At 43.7% G+C, this 22270-nt stretch overlaps 2 protein-coding genes across 4 annotated transcripts in view; both read right to left on the reverse strand.

Annotated features, from left to right (window-relative positions):
- topbp1 (DNA topoisomerase II binding protein 1) overlaps positions 1–1330 on the reverse strand; it is a 67218-nt gene extending 65888 nt beyond the window's left edge. Inside the window, exon 1 of one of the 2 annotated variants that reach the window (XM_078198935.1) lies at positions 1020–1330. The gene's annotated coding sequence lies outside the window, so the exon portion shown is untranslated. The remainder of the gene's footprint in view (positions 1–1019) is intronic. The other variant, XM_078198941.1, reaches the window with a different exon arrangement.
- Positions 1331–5904: 4574 nt separating this feature from the next.
- dnajc13 (dnaJ homolog subfamily C member 13) overlaps positions 5905–22270 on the reverse strand; it is a 132857-nt gene continuing 116491 nt past the window's right edge. For both annotated transcript variants that reach the window (XM_078198923.1, XM_078198929.1), the window contains exons 54-57: positions 21292–21432; positions 19577–19720; positions 17119–17218; positions 5905–6767 (exon numbers count right to left, since the gene is read on the reverse strand). In XM_078198923.1, the coding sequence (XP_078055049.1) occupies positions 6667–6767; positions 17119–17218; positions 19577–19720; positions 21292–21432 (486 nt within the window). In that variant the 3' untranslated portion in view covers positions 5905–6666. The remainder of the gene's footprint in view (positions 6768–17118; positions 17219–19576; positions 19721–21291; positions 21433–22270) is intronic.

The raw sequence follows: 22270 nt of genomic DNA on the forward strand, positions 1-22270 counted from the left end.
CCACACAAAGTGTGGAATAAATCTGGAACTCTTTCCTGGTCAGACCCCATTTGGAGTACTGTGCCCAGTTCTGGTCGCCTCATTACAGAAAGGATGTGGAAGCCATAGAAAGGGTGCAGAGGAAATTTACAAGGATGTTGCCTGGATTAGTTGGCATGCCTTATGAGGATAGGTTGAGAGAGCTACGTCTTTTCTCCTTGGAGAAGCGAAGGATGAGAGGTGACTTGATAGAGGTATACAAGATGTTGAGAGGTCTTGATAGAGTGGATTCTCAGAGGCTTTTACCCAGGGCTGAAACGGTTGCCACAAGAGGTCACAGGTTTAGGGTGCTGGGGAGTAGGTACAGAGGAGATGTTAGGGGTAAGTTTTTCACTGAGGGTGGTGGGTGCGTGGAATCGGCCTCCGGTAGTGGTGGTGGAGGCGGATTCGATAGGGTCTTTTAAGAGACTTTTGGATAAGTTCATGGAAGTTAGTAAGATAGCGGGTTATAGGTAAGCCTAGTAGGTAGGGACATGTTCGACGCAACTTGTGGGCCGAAGGGCCTGTTTGTGCTGTAGCTTTTCTATGTTCTATAAAATGTTGTGGTTAAAAGCAATTTACTGCTGATGCTGAAACTAAAAGAGAAAGTGCTGGAAAATCTCAGCGGGTCTGGCACTATCTGTAAGGAGAGAAAAGAGCTGACCTTCCGAGTCCAGGTGACCCTTTGTCAAAAGCTCTGGAAAGTTGGGAGTCAATAAAAATTGTGCAAGGCTGAGGTGGAGATCTTTGTTCGGTCACTGAGACAAAGCAGGTGAATGGAGAGTTTCCCAACATTGCAGAGTGTTTAATTTAAATAAGGAGTGATTGGAGTCTCTGATAGATCCGGGTGGGAGTTGGAATAAATAAACTGATTAATGATTCACTCGGGGCAGCAGCTTTTGTGGCCGCAAAGGGAGGCAGGGCCCGGGGAGGATGCGGGTCTCCGAGCCCCCCCGGCCCAGCCCGCAGCCCGAACCACGGCGGCCCCCGGGGGAACCCACCTGCAAACCCGCGGCACACTCTGCGGCAAAGGCGGCATCAAAACGGGGGCCTCGGGCTCCAGGATCGCACGGCCCCGGGCTCCGAGTCTCTTCCCGGGCGGCACAATCACAGGCCCCGTTACCCGGGAAACAGGAGCCGCCCGCCTCACTGCCGAACCCCCGCTGTCCAGTCGCGCAGCCCAGCCCCCTATTTCCCCCTCATTAATCGGAGCTTTCTTTCCCTTTTCTGTTAAAGAAATAATTTGTTAACGTGTTTCCCGTTCGCTGCGATGCCGGAAAATGGTGAAGGACCCTCAGGCATCTTTGTGGACACAACGGAACTTGGGGTCCTGAAGGAAAAGGCGGGAGATTAGGAACGGGGATCACGTGATATGGGGAGGGCGGAGCCGGGGCTACAAGCTGAAGGGCGGGGCCATAGAGCAAAGGGGCGGGGCCGCTGTCATTGATGGCGGGGCCATAGTGCAAGGGGCGGGACCACTAGCATCAAGGGCGGATCTTTTGATTTCAGAGGGCGGGGCAAGAGATCAATGGGCGGGGCTACACAAAGGGGCGGCCCTAATGCCGTAAATGGGCGGGGATTATGTCAAGGGGCGGGGCTAGATGGGAAGTTCTGTTCCAGTTGTCCAGTAACGTATGGGCTGGGATTTTCCAGCATTTCTGTGCTCTGTACAGATTTAGTCCCTCGTTTAATCGCATTAACAGTTTAGTGGTTTATTCAACTGATAAAGGCAAAATACTGTGGATGCTGGAATCTGAAACAGCATTTTTTGTTTATTGAATTTAATAATCCACTGATGACCATTAAACCATTGTTAATTGTCATAAAAACCCATCTGGTTCACTAATTTGGGCGGCACGGTAGCACAGTGGTTAGCACTGCTGCTTCACAGCTCCAGGGACCTGGGTTCGATTCCCAGCTTGGGTCACTGTCTGTGTGGAGTTTGCACATTCTCCTCGTGTCTGCATGGGTTTCCTCCGGGTGCTCCGGTTTCCTCCCACAGTCCAAAGATGTGCGGGTTAGGTTGATTGGCTATGCTAAAATTGCCCCTTAATGTCCTGAGATGTGCGGGTTAGCGGGTAGATATGGGGGTAGGACCTGGGTGGGATTGTGGTCGGTGCAGACTCGATGGGCCAAATGGCCTCTTTCTGCACTGTAGGGTTTCTATGATCTAATGTTATTTAGGGAAGGAAATCTGCCGTCCTTACCTGGTCTGGCCTACATATGACACAGTAATAAGTCTCACAACATCAGGTTAAAGTCCCAACAGGTTTATTTGGTAGCAAAAGCCACTAGCTTTTGGAGCGCTGCTCCTTCATCAGGTAGAGTTTTAACAACACCACGTTAAAGTCCAACAGGTTTATTTGGTAGCAAATACCATTAGCTTTCAGAGCGCTGCTCCTTCGTCGAAAACACATTACTGTGTTCACCCCAGTCCAATGCCGGCATCTCCACATCATGGCCTTCATCAAGTAGCAGTGCCCTGAAAGCTAGTGGCTTTTGCTACCAAATAAACCTGTTGGACTTTAACCTGGTGTTGTGAGACCTCTTACTGTGTTTATCCCAGTCCAAAGCCGGCAGATCCACATCATGACTACATGTGACTCCAGAGCTACAACAATGTGGTTAACTCTCAGGTGCCCTCTGAATAAGGACAACTAGGAGTGGGCAATAAATGCTGGCCAGCCAGTAACACCCATGTCCCACAATCCTCACGCATCCTTTAAAAAGTACCCGGATGAGCACTTGACACATCGTAACGCTCGGGGCTATGGGCCAAGTTCTGGTAAAGGGAGGCAGTGAGTGGTGTAGTGGTATTGTCACTGGATTACATATCCAGAGACCCAGGATAATACTCTGGGAACATGGGTTTAAATCTTACCACAGCTGATGGTGAAATTTGAATTCAATAAAAATCTGGAATTAAAGCTTTAATAACCATGAGACTATTGTCAATTGTCGTAAAAACCCACCTTGTTCCCTCATGTCCTTTAGAGAAGGAAATCTGCTCTCCTTACCTGTGCTGGCCTACATGTGACAACTCAGCAGTGTGGTTGACTCTTAACTGCCCTCAGGGCTGGGCAATAACTGCTGGGCCAGCAGGCAGCACCCATTTTCCATGAATGAATAAAAAGATGAGATTAGATGGGAGCTCACATTTCAGTGTACTCAATAGGCCAAAGGGTCTCTTCTGCACTGTATGTTTCTATGATCCCTGGGATCAAGAGCTTTGCTTCTGAAAGTTGAGCAGGTTAGGCCTGTAATCACTGGAGTTCAGAAGAATGAAATGATCTTAAATAAACATAGATCACCGAATTGTTACAATGCAGAAGGCCATTCAGCTCATTGTGTCTGCAAAGGCTATCCGAACGAGCAATCAATTTACTGCCATTCTCTTTGACAAAGCTTTGACAAAGGGTCATCTGGACTCGAAACGTCAGCTCCTTTCTCTCTTACAGATGCTGCCAGACTTGCTGAGATTTTCCAGCATTTTCTCTTTTGGTACTGCCATTCTCTCCCACTTGACCCCATAACCCAACACGTTCTTCCTTTTCAGATTAGTCTTTTTAAATACTTCAATTGAACCTGCCTCCACCAGAATCTCAGGCAATGCATTCCGGACTTTAATCGCTCATTGCCCGAAGGGATCGGTCATCGCGGAGATGTTTCCCCTTGTGGGGATAGCTAGAACTCACAGATGCTGTTTTAAAATGAGGTGTCTCCCATTTAAGACTGAAATGAGGTCAATTTTTTTCCTGAAGGTTGTTTGCATGATGAATTCTCTTCTCCAGCTGCATCATCGAATATGTTTACGGCCGAGATGAATCTTCATCAACAGGGGGAGTCCAGGATTATGGGGGGGTGGGGGAAAGAGTAGAAGTAGGAAAATGGAGATTAAGTCACAATCTCATCAAATAGCAGACCAGGCTCAAGGAGCCAAGTGACCTACATCTGCTCCTACTTCATGCATTCTACTGTTGTGGCTTCAGATTCCCATAGGTTAGAAACAATCACACTTTAGCCTTAAAATACTCAAGCTTTGCGTGTTTTTTTAACTCTCTCCATGCGGCTGGTGAACTGATTTACTGATGCATTATTTGGAACATTGTAGTGATTATGGCACCCCAGGACACAGATTCCCATTGGAATTAGTTCCTAGCTCTTCATGAATAATAAGCAGCAGGAGTAGAGACCAAGGGAGAGAGTTATTGCCATCAAGCAGTGCTATCGACAGCAAGGTGGATGGAAAATGTCACTGCAAGGTGCAACTAGAATCATAAAATAATGCAGCACAAAAGGAGACCATTCAGCCCATCATGGTAGTGCTGGCTCTTTTGTTAGAGCTATGCAATTAGTCCCACTCTTCAGTTTTCCCATATCTTTGTAAATATTCTCTTCAAGTGTTTATACAATTCCCTATTGAAAGCCACTACTGAATCTACTCCCACCACCCTCAGGTAGTATATTCCACATCAAAACTCAGTGTAAAACATTTTCTCATCTCACTTTTCTGTCAATCACGTGAAATGTGAGTTCTCTGGCCAATAGTATGATCTGCTATGAATGGTTTTAATCCACCCCAAGCAACAGTTCATGGCTGGCGAAACCTATCTTCGTTATGCAGATACTGCGATAGATATACCTGTGGGCAGGAAAACTTCAAGTCTACTAGAAAGGTTTGTGAGCAACCGAAGAGGGAAAAAGGGCATTAACAAAGATTTTCTCCATTTACTTTGCACACTTTTGTTTAGATATTTTAAAAAAGTGTGTTTGGTGCCATTGAAACTGCAGGGACACATTCACCAGTCATGCAGTCACTGTGTCTGTCAGCCACAGATAGCTGCTTGCAAAGAATAGGACTATCCCTAATATTGAGCATTGCAAAGATATTTTAAACCAATGCAGCATTAGTAAAATTCTCTTTTTTCACCATGGTTAAAGCTTGCAGTTTTCACAGAATACTGAACCCCCAAATACCAGTTCAAAATCCACCACGCTCATGCCCCCTCGCTACCCTCATGCTTCCCATATTTATACATGTATAGTCCTTAAATGAAAAATACATATTTTTGTATGTGAAATCTGCAGGTTATTTTAAGTATTAGTGACTCTTTCAGGTAGAACCAAAGTCATCAAGAAAGCGCAAATGTTCTGTCTTGCATTTGAACTTCCAACTTAAATTTATGAGCTTCTGATCACATAAGCATTTCACCTCCAAGACATTGCCAATCTCTGTCCATGCCTCAGCTCATTTGAAGCTGAAATCCTCATCCATGTTCCTCAGGAATTGGCTATTCAAGTGCTTTCCATCCAGAAACTCATCCAAACAGTTCCCCCATCGCGTATCTCACACCAAGTCCCGTCCATCCAGCACCCTGTGCTTGTTGACCTATTTTGGGTTCCCATACAGCAACACTGCCCTCCACGGCATTGCTCCTCAATTGTAACCTCCTCCAGCCCTACAACCCTGCTGCATTTCTCCAATTCTGACCTCTTGCGCACCCCCAATTTTAATCAGTCTGTCATTGACGAGCTCTGCCTTCAGTTGCTCAGCCGTAGCTCTAGAATTCCCTCCCTGAACCCCTGCCTCTCGTTCCTCATTTAAGAGACTCTTTAACACCACCTCTTTGACCAAGATTGTTTCTGTCACCTCTCTCAATAAGGCTGTCAAATTATGTTCAATAATGCTGCGAAACATCTTGGAACATTCAACGTTGCTATGTAAATACAAGCTGTGGTATCTACTTCTCAAACCAAACTGAAATGGACCTCAACGCAAAGGATATTACATTAGAACATGCATTCACACATGGGTTTCAAAACCTTAAAACTGAAATAAGTAGCAAAACCAGATCAGTACTGCACAGATTCTACAATGTTACACAATTAAGGATGCTAATTCCCTTTGTACTTTATTCTTAAAATTTTATGTACAAGTAGGACTGATTTACTAATGTACATTCAAATATAGAAAGTTTACACATTGGTATTGTATAGCACAGGTCACAATTACACTAAGTATTTATAATATGTGATGTCCAGGTTAGCATTTTTCTGAAGATCTCTCTCTCAAATCAGAAACAGGATGCAGTTATACAAATGCTTTACAATGATGTTGTATTAAGCAGGCTCATTAAAGAATTAGCAAGCAGAATCAGCAGTGTGGTCCGTGGCCTGATCTCAGAAACTGGTTCAGTTAATGGAAATATTGCTTTGCAGAAAATCTTTCCTCCTGCCGTGCCTTTAAAACGGCAGCCAGGAAGTTGTGTATTTGGATAGAGATTTCACCCTTCTGCTACCCTATAAACACAAAACTGTAAACCACCAACTGCAAAAATTGAGAAAAAAAAACAATCCAGTATTTAGATTCACAGTCGGGTATACCAAGTGCAAAGAGAGAGAAAATACTTCTGAGTTTTCTATCTGAGCCATACTATTTTTTGATAGAACAAGTCGGATCACCTGTAAAAATTACCATTTTACAAATAAAAATGAGAGAGCATTACATTTTGAAATGCAACAAGTGGGAAGAGAGTTCACGTCTTTGTAATTGTGTACAACACTTTGTTCAGAGGGTTACGTAGCAAGAGTGAGTGGTTCATGACTGCGATTAGTTCAATCTTCAAGGCGAGGAGTGTAGATCATTTTTCATCTGGCCAGGTCAACCACTTCATTATCTACAGGGGGTGGTCCACTTTGGATTACTGGTGACATTGCCCCCGCAGTAAGGTAGCCAGCAATTCCAGGGCCTGGATACAAAGATGAAAGGTTGCGAGTTGAAAATTGCTCTTGGACTTAGCAGTAAAAAATATTCAAAACAAGCCACAGTAATAGACAGACTGGTAACACCAAATTTACACTGGAGACAATTTAAGATTGAAAGCACTAACACAAGTTTACAGTCGAGGACATTCCCATTAACCAACCATGTTACTACCCCAATTTTCTCCTGACTTTATTCATTCCTCTTTCATGCCATTATTTAAGAAGAAAGTCAGGACTCTACTTGAGCTATACAAAACATACCAATCTCAAGATATGCCACTCATCCAGGCTTCTTCCTCAGTGCCTTTCAAACCAGTGATTCCTACCTTTTGGAAAGACAAGGGCAGCAGAGGCATGGCAAAACCACCATCTCGGGTTCCCCTTCCATGTCTCACACCAACCCAATCGCCGTCTCTTCATTGTCAATAACACAAAATCCTGGGACTCCCTACCTAACAACATTGTGAGAATATCTTCACCACATGCACTGCAGCAGTTCAAGGTGGCAGCCCACCACCTCCTTCTTGAGGGCGATTAGGGATGAGCAATAAATTCTAACCTTGCAAGTGATGCCCACTTTGAGAAAATTAATATTTTTCTTTTAAAAATCCAAGCTGATATAGAGAACAGACTATTTTGAGCAAGTGGACTGAATATTGATTATAATATGTGGAGATAATGTTAGCTCATACACCAAAGTAAACTAGGAATGGGGTGTGGGGAGCAGGGGGAGAAGAGATGCAAGTTCAAGAATTCGAATGATAATTTAGATTATATTCCAAAAATTTTTTTGTTGAAGGTTGCATTGTATCATCTTCATTTTTCAACACTCCATGACGGCTTGGTGTTTTGTGACACAATGGGTCTGCACAAAGCATTTTGACTCAGATTTTGGCTGACTATATAATTGACTTCCCAAACCTCAAAAGCATGCATTGAGGAAGAATTTTATCTACCTGCTTCACACTTAAGAACTGAGCAAATGTGCTTTCCAGAGAAGCCCCTAAAGCCCACTTCTGAGATGAAGGGGACTAGAACCAGTAAGGAGGGAAGGTGAGGCACCTAGGGAAAAGAAAAGATACACAGGAAATGATAGAGGAAAGCGGAAAGAAAAGCATAAAGCTGCGTTAGATAAGTAAATAAAAGCAGGAAAGCACATATTAAAACAGTTAATATCTTAGATAGCTGTTGACCTTATGATTTTTATTCATACAAAATTCCTTAACCGTGAAGGACTTGGAACAACAAAATGCATCCTGATTAATAAAATGTTATTCAGGGCGGTGCTGATTCCTGCCAAAGGTTAATCAAGAATTTTCCATATACTGAGGAAATTGAGAAAAGTTTGAGTTATGTTCTGTACTAAATTGTGTAAATTTGTCAAATTGTTTTCATACAAAAGGGCTCAAATGGGCTAAGTGGCAAGTGATATTCGTGCCACACAAGTGCCAGGCAAAAATCATCTCCAACAAGACAGAATCCAATCATCTCCCCTTAATATTCAATGACATCACCATCACTGAAGCTCCCACTAACAACTTGGGAGTTACCATTGACCAGAGACTGAAATGGACAAGCTATATAAATAGTGTGGCTACAAGAGCATGTCAGAAGCTAGGAATCCTGCAGCAAGTAACTCGCCTCCCGACTCCCCACCATTGACAAGGCACAAGTCAGGAATGTGGTGGAATACTCTCCACTTGTCTGCAGCTCCAACAGCACTCTAGTTCAATACCATCCAGGACAAAGCAGCCAACTTGATCAGCACTTCATCCACCATCTTAACCATCCACTCTCGCCACCACCAACACACAGCGGCAGCAGTTGTGTACCATCTACAAGATACACTGCAGCAACTTAAGTAGGCTCCTTCAACAGTTAGACCAAAGCTGCAACCTCTACCAGGACAATGGTAGCAGAGACACTGGAATATAGCCACCTGCAAATTTCCCTCCAAGGTCACCCACCATCCTGACTGGGAAATACTTCACCGTTCCTTCGCTGTCGCTGGGTCAAAATCCTGGAACTCCCTAACAGCCCTGTGGGTGTACCTACACCATGTGAACTGTAGCTATTCGCCACCACCATCTCAAGGACAATTAGGCATGGGCAATAAATGCTGGCCTAGCCAGTGACATCCACATCCTGTGAAAGGATGAATAAAATATTCAGTGGCATTAACACCTCAGTCTTATTCAAAACTGGGGTTTTGCCGGATAAGTGAGATTTCCGTAAACCTCTGCTGCTCATCAAAACCCTTGAGCAGTTTTGAAAATGGAAAGACATTAATGCTGCTGAATATTTTATTCACCCTTTCACAGGACGTAGATGTCACTGGCTAGACCAGCATTTATTGCCCATGCCTAATTGTTCTTGAGAAGGTGGTGGTGAATAGCTACAATTCACACGGTGTAGGTACACCCACAGGGCTGTCTGGGGGCACTGTATTGTCGGTCTGGTTTCCTGCACAAGGGTATTGAATGCAAAATTAAAGGGACGATGAACCTGCACAAGACATTAGTTAGACCACAGGTGGAATATGTATAACCACTGTCATCCCATTAGAGTAAAGATAGTATGAAAAACCAACAATAGCAATGTAGATTCATTGGGGTACACCTGGAGCGTAGTCACTAGAGAAGATGAAGTGGATTCTGATACACTCGGAGCAACAGGAGTGGTTATTTAGGCCCTCGAGTCAAGTCTGTTTCACTATCCAGGGAGAAAACGCTGGAAAATCTCAGCAGGTCTGGCAGCATCTGCAAGGAGAGAAAAGAGCCGACGTTGAGTCCAGATGACCCTTTGTCAAAACTTTGAAAAGGTCACCTGGACTCGAAATGTCAGCTCTTTTCTCTCCCTACAGATGCTGCCAGACCTGCTGAGATTTTCCAGCATTTTCTCTTTTGGTTTCAGATTCCAGCATCCGCAGTAATTTGCTTTTATCCTGTTTCGCTATCCAATCAGGCTGTGATAGATTTGTATCGTAACTCCATTTGCCCAACATTGATCTACATTCTTCGATTCCTTTACCCAACATCAATTTCAGTCTTGAAAATTTCAACTGACCAATTGACAGTTTGAGAGAAGGAATTCCAGATTTCCACTCCGTGAGAGAAGGCGTTTCCTGGTTTCAGTCCTAAGTGACCCTGCTCAGGGTCTCCCCACCATCTGGTCCATCAAACCCCTTTAACACCTCAATTAGATCATCACGGGCAATACGCTATACAACCTGTCAAAAATTTAACCCTTTAAACTATCATTCTGCTGAGTTTGCACCAAATCCATTCCAAAACCAACAGATTCATCCTGAGCCTTGGTGCTCAAAATCGAATGCAGTACCCCAGATGGAATGTGACCTAAACCCTGTAACTGAAGCATTATTTCCCCCTCTTGGTATTGCAGTGGTAAAGACCAACATTCCACTAGCTATTTGATTACCTTGTCCACGTATGCGCGTGTGTGTGCATGGATACTCAAATCCCAAGATTCCTCCATAGTTTCTCATCTCTTGCCATTTTGAACATATTCCAATTTGTCTTTTTCAAATCAAAATGTGATGATGCTATCACTTCTATCATCTAATCAATTGTCAACCCACACCACAAGGTTAGCTCCGATTGGTGTGCCTTTATTTGTTCCCAATCTCGTGTGGAATGTTATCAAATACCTCTGGAGGTCCACATAAACAACATCCATCGACACTCTCCTATTCACCAAGTTAGTAGCCCCAGCTAGATTAGTCAGACATGGCCCGCCCTTCACAATTTCACAATGATCCTTTCAGATCGGCTTGTTCTTGTCCAAGTGTTGCAATGTCCTTGATGACAGATTCCAGTAACTTCCCAAAACAGCTAGGCTGTCGCTCCTCTCATCCACTCTTCTTAAATAATGGTGTAGCATTAATATATCCAATTTTTAACACTATTTTATTTGGAGCATTTTTGTACCTTCTCACTTTCTGTACTCTGACCTTGGGACTTATTCACCTTTTTCTCACCTTAATGTTACTATTATTTCCACCTTGTTTCTATAGGGTTGGAGGATAAATAGCAACATAAATTCTACTCATCAGCGATTAATTAACAAGGAGCATGAAATTTGGTTTAATATTGAAGGCAATGCAGAGGTTAGAAGAAATGTTCTCACGCAAAAGATTCTTGGAATATATGGCCACAGTTGCTTATATTCAAGGTGGAAGTAAACAGAATAAAAGGAAAGAGCAGTGCAAATGGGATCGGAGGAATGGTACAGGTATAATGCACCAAGTTTGGAATTTATTTCTAAAGATTTTATAATTTACATATTTACAAACATGCAGAATAGCAGCAGTAGCAAACCATTCGGCCCCTCAAGCCTGTTCCATCAGTCAATAAGATCACGGCTGTTTGGGTCAAATTGCACATCCCCCATCTACCCCCAATAACCTTTGATTCCCTTGCCCCAACAAGAATCTATCTACCACTGCCTTAAAAATATTCAACGACCCGCTTCCACCGCCTTCTGAGGCAAAGAGCTCCAAAGTCGCACAAACCTCAGAAAAACAGCTCATCTGTCCTACAAAGGTGACCTGTAATTTAGTGCCTCCTAGTTCTGTACTAATTCTTTCACCTCATCGATACCATTCAGGATCTTTATTCTTCAATCAACTCACCCCTCACTCTTCTAAACTCCAATGGAAACAAGCCCAGTCGTTCCAACCTATCCTCATAAGACAACCCGCTCATTCCAGGTACTAATCTAGTAAACTTCCTCCGAACCGCCTCCAGCTCAGTGATATCCTTCCTTAAATAAGGAGACTAAAACTGCACACAGTATTCGAGGTGTGGTCTCACCAACGCCCTGTAAAACTGACGCACAACATCCTTAGTTTTATGTTGAATTCCTCTTGTAATAAAGGATATCATTCATTAGCCTTCTTGATTACATGCTGCACCTGCATACTAACCTTTTGAAACTCATGCACAAGAACACCCAGATCCCTCTGCACATTGGCATTCTGCAGTCACTCTCCATCCAAGTATTATTCTGATTTTCTGTTCTTCCCATCAAAGTGAACTTAACATTTCCCCACATTATGTTCCATCTCAACCTAGCTACATCCACTTGCAAACTCCACATGATCCTACCGATCTTTGCGACCTCTGCAAATTTAGCTGCCATGCCTTTGCTTCCCTCATCTCAGACACTGATGTCAATTGTAAAAGGTCCCTCCGGGACTCCACTCATCACATCCTGCCAATCAGACAAAGACCCATTTATGTAGACACTGTTTTCCGCCAGCCACCTAATCAGCAATCCACATGCTAATATGTTACCCCCTACACCATCAGCTTTTCTTTTTTGCAATAATCTTTGATGCATCACCTCATCAAATGCTTTCTGGAAATCCAAGTACAGTAAATTTATAGGAGTCCCTCTATCCACAGCACACGTTACTCCTTCAAAGAACTCCAATAAATAGGTTAAACAGGATTTCCTTTTCATTAACCATGCTGATCCTTCCCAATTACCTTGAGTTTGTCTAAGTGCCCAGCTATAACCTCAAATGATCAATTCTAACACCTTCTCCATGACAGATGTCAAGCTGACATACAATTTCCTTATTGAATAGAGGGGTTATATTTGTTATTTTCCAGTCTGATGAACCTTTCCAGAATCTAACAAATTTTGAAAAATTAACACCAATGCATCCAATGTTTCACTGACCACCTCTTTAAGACTCCAGGAAGAAGTCCATCAAGATCCAGAGACTTGTCAGCCCCAGCTTCATCGGTTGTCTCAGTACAGCTTCCCGAGTGATTGTAATTTCACCAAGTTCCCCTCTCCCCTCCATCTCCTGATTTACAGCTAATACTGGAATGTTTCTTGTATCCACTATAGTGAATACAGAAGCAAATTGTGTGTTTATTTCATCCACCATTTCCTCAATATCTACTATTAACTCCCAATTCTCACTCTCCAGAGGACCAATACTCACTTTACTAACTCTTAAATACCTATAGAAATTAATTTGTTTTTACATTCCTAGCTTTCTTCCCCTCATGCTCCAATTTCTTTTTCCTGATTAACTTTTTAGTCATTCTCTGCCATTCTTTATAATCTGACCAGTCACTCATCCTTGCACAGTTATATGTTTTTACCTCAAGTTTGATACTTACCTAAATTTCTTTAGTTAACCATGGATTGTGGCTCTTCCCATTTTTTTTTTTAAAAACAGGAATACACTTATTCTGAAATATCCCTTTAAATGTCTGCCACTGAATCATAGAATCCTACAGTGCAGAAAGAGGCCATTCGGCCCATTGAGGCTGCACCGTTCACAATCCTATCCATACCCTATCCCCATAACCCCATACATTTACCCTAGCTAGTCCCCCTGACATTAAGGGTCAATTTAGCATGGCCAATCCACCTAACCCGCACATCTTTGGACTGCGGGAGGAAACCGGAGCACCCGGAGGAAACCCACGCAGACACGGGGAGAATGTGCAAATTCCACACAGGCAGTGACCCAAGCCAGGAATCGACCTGGGTCCCTGGTGCAGTGTAGCAGTGCTAACCACTCTGCCGCCACTGCTTCGCTACTGATCTATTCCCTAGCCTAGTATCCCAATTCACTTCACCTAGCTCAGCTTACATTCCCACAAAGTTGCCCCTTTGAAAGTTTAAAATACTATTCTCAGACCCATTCTTTCCCCTTCAAACTGGACGTAAAATTAAATCATAATGTGGTTGTTGCTACCTAGGGGTGCCTTTACTCTGAGTCATTAATTAATCCTGTCACATTACACCATATTAAATCTAAAAATAACCTATTTCTTGGTTAGTTCCAGAACATGGCATTCTAAGAAACTCTCTCAAAACATTCGAAAAACTCATCTAGGCTAATACTGCCAATCTGATTTTTTCTGTCTATATGTAGATTAAAATGATCCATGATTATTGCCATTCCTTTATCACAAGCACCCAACATTGGCAGCACAATGGCATTGGTTAGTACTGTTGTCTCAGCACCAGGGATCAGTTGGGTGACTTAGAACATAGAACAGCACAGAACAGGCCCTTCGGCCCACGATGTTGTGCCGAGCTTTATCTGAAACCAAGATCAAGCTATCCCACTCCCTATCATCCTGGTGTGCTCCATGTGCCTATCCAATAACCGCTTAAATGTTCCTAAAGTGTCTGACTCCACTATCACTGCAGGCAGTCCATTCCACACCCCAACCAATCTCTGCGTAAAGAACCTACCTCTGATATCCTTCCTATATCTCCCACCATGAACCCTATAGTTATGCCCCCTTGTAATAGCTCCATCCACCCGAGGAAATAGTCTTTGAACGTTCACTCTATCTATCCCCTTCATCATTTTATAAACCTCTATTAAGTCTCCCCTCAGCCTCCTCCGCTCCAGAGAGAACAGCCCTAGCTCCCTCAACCTTTCCTCATAAGACCTACCCTCCAAACCAGGCAGCATCCTGGTAAATCTCCTCTGCACTCTTTCCAGCGCTTCCACATCCTTCTTATAGTGAGGTGACCAGAACTGCACACAATATTCCAAATGTGGTCTCACCAAGGTCCTGTACAGTTGCAGCATAACCCCACGGCTCTTAAACTCCAACCCCCTGTTAATAATAGCTAACACACTATAGGCCTTCTTCACAGCTCTATCCACTTGAGTGGCAACCTTTAGAGATCTGTGGATATGGACCCCAAGTCTCTCTGTTCCTCCACAGTCTTCAGAACCCTACCTTTGACCCTGTAATCCACATTTAAATTAGTCCTACCAAAATGAATCACCTCACATTTATCAGGGTTAAACTCCATTTGCCATTTTTCAGCCCAGCTTTGCATCCTATCTATGTCTCTTTGCAGCCTACAACAGCCCTCCACCTCATCCACTACTCCACCAATCTTGGTGTCATCAGCAAATTTACTGATCCACCCTTCAGCCCCCTCCTCTAAGTCATTAATAAAAATCACAAAGAGCAGAGGACCAAGCACTGATCCCTGCGGCACTCCGCTAGCAACCTGCCTCCAATCCGAAAATTTTCCATCGACCTCCACCCTCTGTCTTCGATCAGACAGCCAGTTACCTATCCAATCGGCCAACTTTCCCTCTATCCCACACCTCCTCACTTTCATCATAAGCCGACCATGGGGGACCTTATCAAACGCCTTACTAAAATCCATGTATATGACATCAACTGCCCTACCTTCATCAACACACTTAGGTACCTCCTCAAAAAATCTATCAAATTTGTGAGGCACGACTTGCCCTTCACGAATCCGTGCTGACTATCCCGGATTAATCCACATCTTTCTAAATGGTCGTAAATCCCATCTCTAAGGACCTTTTCCATCAATTTACCAACCACCGAAGTAAGACTAACCGGTCTATAATTACCAGGGTCATTTCTATTCCCTTTCTTAAACAGAGGAACAACATTCGCCATTCTCCAGTCTTCTGGCACCATCCCCGTGGACAGCGAGGACCCAAAGATCAAAGCCAAAGGCTCCGCAATCTCATCCCTTGCCTCCCAAAGAATCCTAGGATACATTTCATCAGGCCCAGGGGACTTATCGACCTTCAGTTTATTCAAAACTGCCAGGACATCCTCCCTCCGAACATCTATTTCCTCCAGCCTATAACACCTTCTCTTCCTCAAAAACATGGCCCCTCTCCTTGGTGAACACTGAAGAAAAGTATTCATTCATCACCTCGCCTATCTCTACTGACTCCATACACAAGTTCCCACTACTGTCCTTGACCGGCCCTAACCTCACCCTTGTCATTCTTTTATTCCTCACATAAGAGTAAAAAGCCTTGGGGTTTTCCTTGATCCGACCCGCCAAGGATTTCTCGTGTCCCCTCCTAGCTCTCCTAAGCCCCTTTTTCAGCTCATTCCTTGCTAACTTGTAACCCTCAATCGAGCCATCTGAACCTTGTTTCCTCATCCCTACATAAGCTTCCCTCTTCCTTTTCACAAGACATTCCACCTCTTTCGTGAACCATGGTTCCCTCACTCGGCCATTTCCTCCCTGCCTGACAGGGACATACCTATCAAGGACATCCAGCATTTGTTCCTTGAAAAAGGAACTCCACTTCTGTGGAGTTTGCACGTTCTGCCCGTGTCTGCGTGCATTTCCTCCCATAGACCAAAGATATGCAGGTTAGGTTGATTGGCCATGCTAATTGCCTCTTAGTGTCCCAAAATAGATAGGTTCGAGGGGTAAATATGTGGGGTTATGGGGTTAGCCTGGGTAAGAGTTGGTGCAGACTCGATGGACTGAATGCCCTCCTTCTGCACTGTAGGGATTCTAATATTTCTTCTTGCATACTTTGCTCACTAGTAATTTATTTCCCCTATTATTCCTCATCTCCATTCAAATCAATTCCACTTCCTGATCGACTGAACCAAGGTCATCTCAAACTATTGCACCAATACCATCCCTTTTACTACCTTTGCTTTGGGCTGTAAATTGAAGCTTTCCTCATGTTTAATTAACATACTTTCCATTTCTCTTTGCGTGATTTTTGTCAGAAAGATTTGCACCTATTTAAACAATCAGTCTAACCCTGGTCTACACTTTCCAGAGTTAGTTATTGCAGAGATATTATATTTTTTAAATCAGTAGCCGTGTTTTCCATCTATGTGTCCATAACTGTCAGGTAACTAGGCAAGCCAACAATAGCAGTCACATTTTATTTTTTTAAGTCGTTGCTCAAATTAAAAATCTTTCGGTTTCTCAAGACCAAGTTCAAATACTGAAGAAACTAAAACCAGCCACAAACTAGTGGGGCTTGGTTGCATGCGATTTGGACCGACCAACATTTAAAGAGCAGAAAGATGTTCTTTGCCCCCTACTCCCCAAATAACATTCGTATATCTGGAATTAAGAATCTAATGATGACCATGAAACTATTGTCGAATTATCAAAAAAACTCATCTGGTTCAATAATGTCCCTTAGGGAAGGAAATCTGCCGTCCTTACCTGGTCTGGCTTACATGTGACTCCAGAGCCACAGCAATGTGGTTGACTCTCAACTGCTCTCTGAAATGGCCACTTAGTTTCAAAGGCAATTAAGGACGGGCAATAAATGCTGGACAGCAACACCCATGTTTCACAAATCAATTTTAAAAAGATCCTGAATTTCATATACATTCCAAACGAAAACACCAAATAAACTTTAAATGCGGCACAGAGACCCGTATGAAAAACTTCCTTTAAACATTTGGAATAAGCTGCTTGCCTGTGAAACATGTGCCGTAGGATTTCATAATTACCAGCTGTCTTTCACCTCACATACAACAGACTAGTCAGGCTCTTACTCACCTGTAAGATATCCCGCTGTTTGCGATTCAGAGATGAACAAATCATGCTTCTGGTCTTTAAAGGCACTCCACACAGAGGAACGAGACAGGATTTCATTCACCTAAACAAGACAGTTGCTTAAACACATTTCAGCCAGCTTCCCAAGATGGGATGAATAAAAACCACGCCATTTTGCCAAATGTAACTTATGCCAGAAATACTAATATGGAACTTTTCAAAGACATTTACACAGCAGCAGTCTAGTTAACATTTAAACCCATGTTACTAGATCAAGAGCCAGAAGATAAATACAAAGACAACAACAGGAATTATTTTTCATACACCCTGGAGCAATTAGAACAGGATTTTCCCATCTGCTATGAATGATCAAAACAAAATTGTGGGAAATGTACTGGTCCGAATCTGGTCAGTTCAAGAATTGTATCTGAGCGAGCTGCTATGCTTTTGCAGAAGCCTGTGTTTTTATTTCTTTATTTGAGCTATCCTGTGGTTTAACTGTGTGCAGTCATGGGTCATTGGGGTTTCTTATGCATATTAGATTATTATACATAGGAGAGCAATGTGTTACCTGCAGAGACCAACAGCATCACTACTCAAGCTGTTTGAAGCACAGCTCAGTGGTGGATTCTTCAAGAACCATGCTGTAAGGGCGATACAGTGGGTAGCACTGCTGCCTCTCAGCGCCAGGGACCCGAATTCAATTCTGGCCTCGGGTGACTGTGTGGAGTTTGCACGTTCTCCCAGTGTCTGCATGGGTTTCCTCCAGGTGCTCCGGTTTCCTCCCACAGTCCAAAGATGTGCAGGTTAGGCTATGCTAAATTGCCTCTTAGTGTCAGGGGAACTAGCAGGGTAAATATGTGGGGGTTACAGGGATAGGGCCTGGGTGAGATCGTTTTTGGTGTAGGCTTGATGAGCCAAATGGCCCTCTTCTGCACTGTGGTATTCTGTAATTCTTATGCTCATTTGACCAAAGCAGAATGTCACAGAAAGAAATAAAAGGTGGAATGTGACCAGTGAGATTAATTTGGCCAGCTGCCCCACTGATCACCATAATGGGCGGCACGGTAGCAGCGGTTATCACTGCTGCTTCACAGCTCCAGGGACCTGGGTTCGAATCCCGGCTCGGGTCACTGTCTGTGTGGAGTTTGCACATTCTCCCCGTGTCTGCGTGGGTTTCCTCCGGGTGCTCCGGTTTCCTCCCACAGTCCAAAGATGTGCGGGTTAGGTTGATTGGCCATGCTAAAATTGCCCCTTAGTGTCCTGAGATGCGTAGGTTAGAGGGATTAGTGGGTAAAATATGTAGGGATATGGGGGTAGGGCCTGGGTGGGATTGTGGTCGGTGCAGCCTCGATGGGCCGAATGGCCTCTTTCTGTACTGTAGGATTCTATGATAACCCAGAAATGCTTCCGGTTAGTGCTACTTTAAGGCTATGTTTCAAAATCATGATTCATAGATCAGTTCCTCAGAATCCCAGAGCAGCCCTGAGTCGAATGCACTCGGTTGTTTCACAGCGGCTGAGTAATGTATTTAATAGCTGAGCAGCACTTTAAACAGATGATAAAAGTAAAATCCATGGTCAGATTCATCCTTGGAGAATATGAAAGGGTGGTTGATGGTAAAAATCGAAGAGGAGCAAGCAGCCGTTTAAAATGCTACTTGGTACGAAGCAGCGGGGCATTCAGATTTGGGTTCTTTGGCATCTGCGTGAGCAATTCCAGAAATGAACAGTTTAATAGTTTTTCTGGAATGTGATCAGTATTATTGACTGCACTGATCACAATATGAGGCTGGGAAAGTACAGATAAGCTGTCAGTGTAATAGGTTCTCCATAATCAATCGCATGTTCATTAAACAAGTTTTCTCTCATTCAAAACTATACTCCATTGTTCTACAGTTTTTTTAAACATGGTCATTCTTCCATCATTTTCTTTGGAAACGGAATTAAAAATAAGAGGTGAAGGTCTGAAGAATAAATTTAGAGTAATTCCGCTCTATCCCATTAGATTAGCGGCGGCGGCAGTGGTTAGCACTGCTGCCCCTCAGCACCAGGGACCCAGGTTTGATTCCCGACTTGGGGCACAGTCTGTGCAGAGTCTGCATATTGTCCCCATGTCTGCGTGGGTTTCCTCCCACAGTCCGAAGGCCCGTGCTGGCTAGGTGCATTGGCCAGACTGGACAAAGACTAAATTGTCCCTCAGGTGTACCCGAACAGACAGCGGAGTGTGGCGACTAGGGGATTTTTCACAGTAACTTCATTGCAGTGTTAATGTAAACCTGCTTGTGACACTAATAAATAAATTTTAAACTTAGTGCCATTTTCAAGGCTTTCCCCCCATTTGCTTTGATTTTTATAGGTTGGCAGGTATCTTAAGATCATTGCCCAAGCAATGGAGACATTGCTTTCTCAACGCTAGACCACACATTGGATGCCTATGAATGAATGTGAAGAAATCTAACCTGTTCACCATACTGAAGACTCCTCATCATCGACTTAAGAGCATTTACAATCTGGGCTTTCGTGGCAGCTTGGTTTTCAACCTTCTCAAGTCCTATTCCTTCCAATAGCCGCAAGAGATATGGCACCAACTCCACTTTCAGACCCTTCAAAAAAAAATTACCAATCTCACATACAGCAACCACAGGGCAAACGGAGTCTATGAATTTAGCAGTAAAGAGTGTTGCACAAACAACAAAGCAGATAATTGGGTATCGTTTCATTTTAAACTAAATTACAATTCAAACATTGCTGTAATGCATTCCATTAGACGTCCATCAGCAGTGAAAAGTAGAGATAAGGATCGGACTGTAAACTTCCAGAACATCAACTTCTGAGCCAATAGCAGAATAAGTTTGCTAAATGCGCCCTCAGTGTTCATGACTGCTTCTGTGTGGTTTATAACACAGGAAAGTGTGGAGAGCTCACAGATGTATGGGGCAATAGGATATATCTAGGTGCTAGCTCACTATTCTGAAATACAATTTGTATTATGTTTCATTGAAATTTCAATTGCATAGAAAAAGGTAAGATGCACCATTAGTATTTTGCGTTGTAAAACTGTTTCTTCGATACTCAGGAGAGAATGAACATCAGTATCCTCCAGTCACCATTGGGAAGACTGAAGTTATTGTCCTTTCCTTCCCCCCCAACATTGACAATAATCTGCTCATTCTACTTTCCTTCCCAGCCATCATCCCAGGTTGTACCCGACTGCTTGCAATCTCTGCATCTTACAAGACTCCAACCCACTGTTTTCTCTAACAATTTGTACTTTTACCTCCCTAACATTACCCATCTCCGCCCCATGAAAGCTCATCTGCCAATAACATTCTCACCCAACACGGACACCCTTTTCTACATATGCTTGCCGTTTCCAATGCTCCTGGCTGGCCTCGCATGCGCCCTTCTCGGTTAACTTCAGATAAGCCATAACTCTGCTGACTATACTGCATCGTATCCTGCACCAGGTCTCTCACATTCAATACTTCAGGCCCTGCTGACATTCACCCATCCAATGGCCCCAATTTAAAATTCTTACCCTCAGGTTTACGACTTGACCCCTCCCTAGTTCCACATACCACTGAATGTTTTTTACATAGCTCCCTTACCCCACCGCTGGCCAATAGACCGTAAGCTTTTTAAGCTCCCACAGTGAACATCATCCACAACCACTCACTTGTCTCTCAAACACACTGTTGAAAAGGGCATCGCCTGGACTAAGCTTTCGTTCACCCCAATAACTTCTCTCTGGCTCAGCATCTACTTTTACATCTCAAGGGGAATTTTTCTACATTGCTACATTAATGAGAGGTGTTAATAATTTGCATCAGGTTTGCTCCTCAACAACAGACATCTGCTCTGGGAGTTAGCGGGTTTTTGGTGCCAGAGAACTATACGCCAGTAATGGAGATCTTCAAGGAGGGGTTCCGGCAGGGGGTGGGGGGGGGGAACAATCAACGTGCTGCTAGGTGTCCTCACAATCTGTGTCATCACCAAACCAGGTGTTATAGCAACAACTGGAGCAAGACAGATCCAAAAATGGAGAACGCTTATATCCATAAGGCAACACTAACACTTGGAGAAATTAATTAGTACTCGACTTCTAGGAAAAGTGCAACTGTCAATCCAATAAACAACTCAAATTCATGAAATTCTCGAACAAAGGGTTACCCACCTGTGCTACCAAGTCAGTCTGTTCCTTCTGGAACATTCGATTCAGAGATTCCGAGGCAAGGCCTACCATATCCGATCGCACCTTCATTCCATTCATCAAAGGCCCGATAGTTTCTAGCATTGCCATGGCTCGGACGCACAACTTAAGAAAAAGGATTAAATTGTCAGTAAAGTTGCAAAACAGTCACCACTTCATTATTTCTCAGATGCTAACACCAACGCCAAAGGGGAATTCATTATTAAATAACAGGTATTGATCATCTGTCACTGGAATACTTTGGACAATTTTATTCATAAGTCGCTTCTTTATCTGTCTTAAATAATACACACAAACTGCTTTTGACTTGACAATCCACACCAGCAATCAATTGACAAGAGTCACTTCTACGTGGGCAGTGTCTACTTTCCAATTTTCCCCCTTCCGGCTAGTGATTGATGTCATCGGACCGCAGAATCTGATCTTGTCCAATAAATACAATATGCTTGTTCCGTGTGAGGATAGGGAGAAAGTCCACAGGAAGGGCAGCCGTGTGTGTGTGTGGTTGAAGGATTTATTTGGGAAAGACATGCTCCATTCTGTGGGACCAGTACTGGAACAGGCAGGAACTGCACCACTGTATTACATCTGAACCAGGCTAGAAGTCGTACGCTCGGTGAAAAGGACTTTTACACCAATACAGAGGGTTGAGTGGGGGAATGAGGGTGCTGAGATAGAAATAAAAGTTTAAAAAATCAGAGTCAGAATCCCTACAGTGCAGAAGGAGGCCATTTGGCCCATCTAGCCTGCACTGAGAACAATCCCACCTAGTCCCATAACCTCGCGTATTTACTCTGCTAACCTCCGCTGACACTAACGGGCAATTTAGCATGGCCAATTCATCTAACCTGCACATCTTTGGACTGTGGAAGGAAACCAGAACACCCAGAGGAAACCCGTGCAGACACAGGGAGAATGTTCAAACTCCACATACAGTCACCCG

Source organism: Mustelus asterias, chromosome 2, assembly GCF_964213995.1.
Source record: "Mustelus asterias chromosome 2, sMusAst1.hap1.1, whole genome shotgun sequence".
NCBI classification, from domain to species: Eukaryota; Metazoa; Chordata; class Chondrichthyes; order Carcharhiniformes; family Triakidae; genus Mustelus; species Mustelus asterias.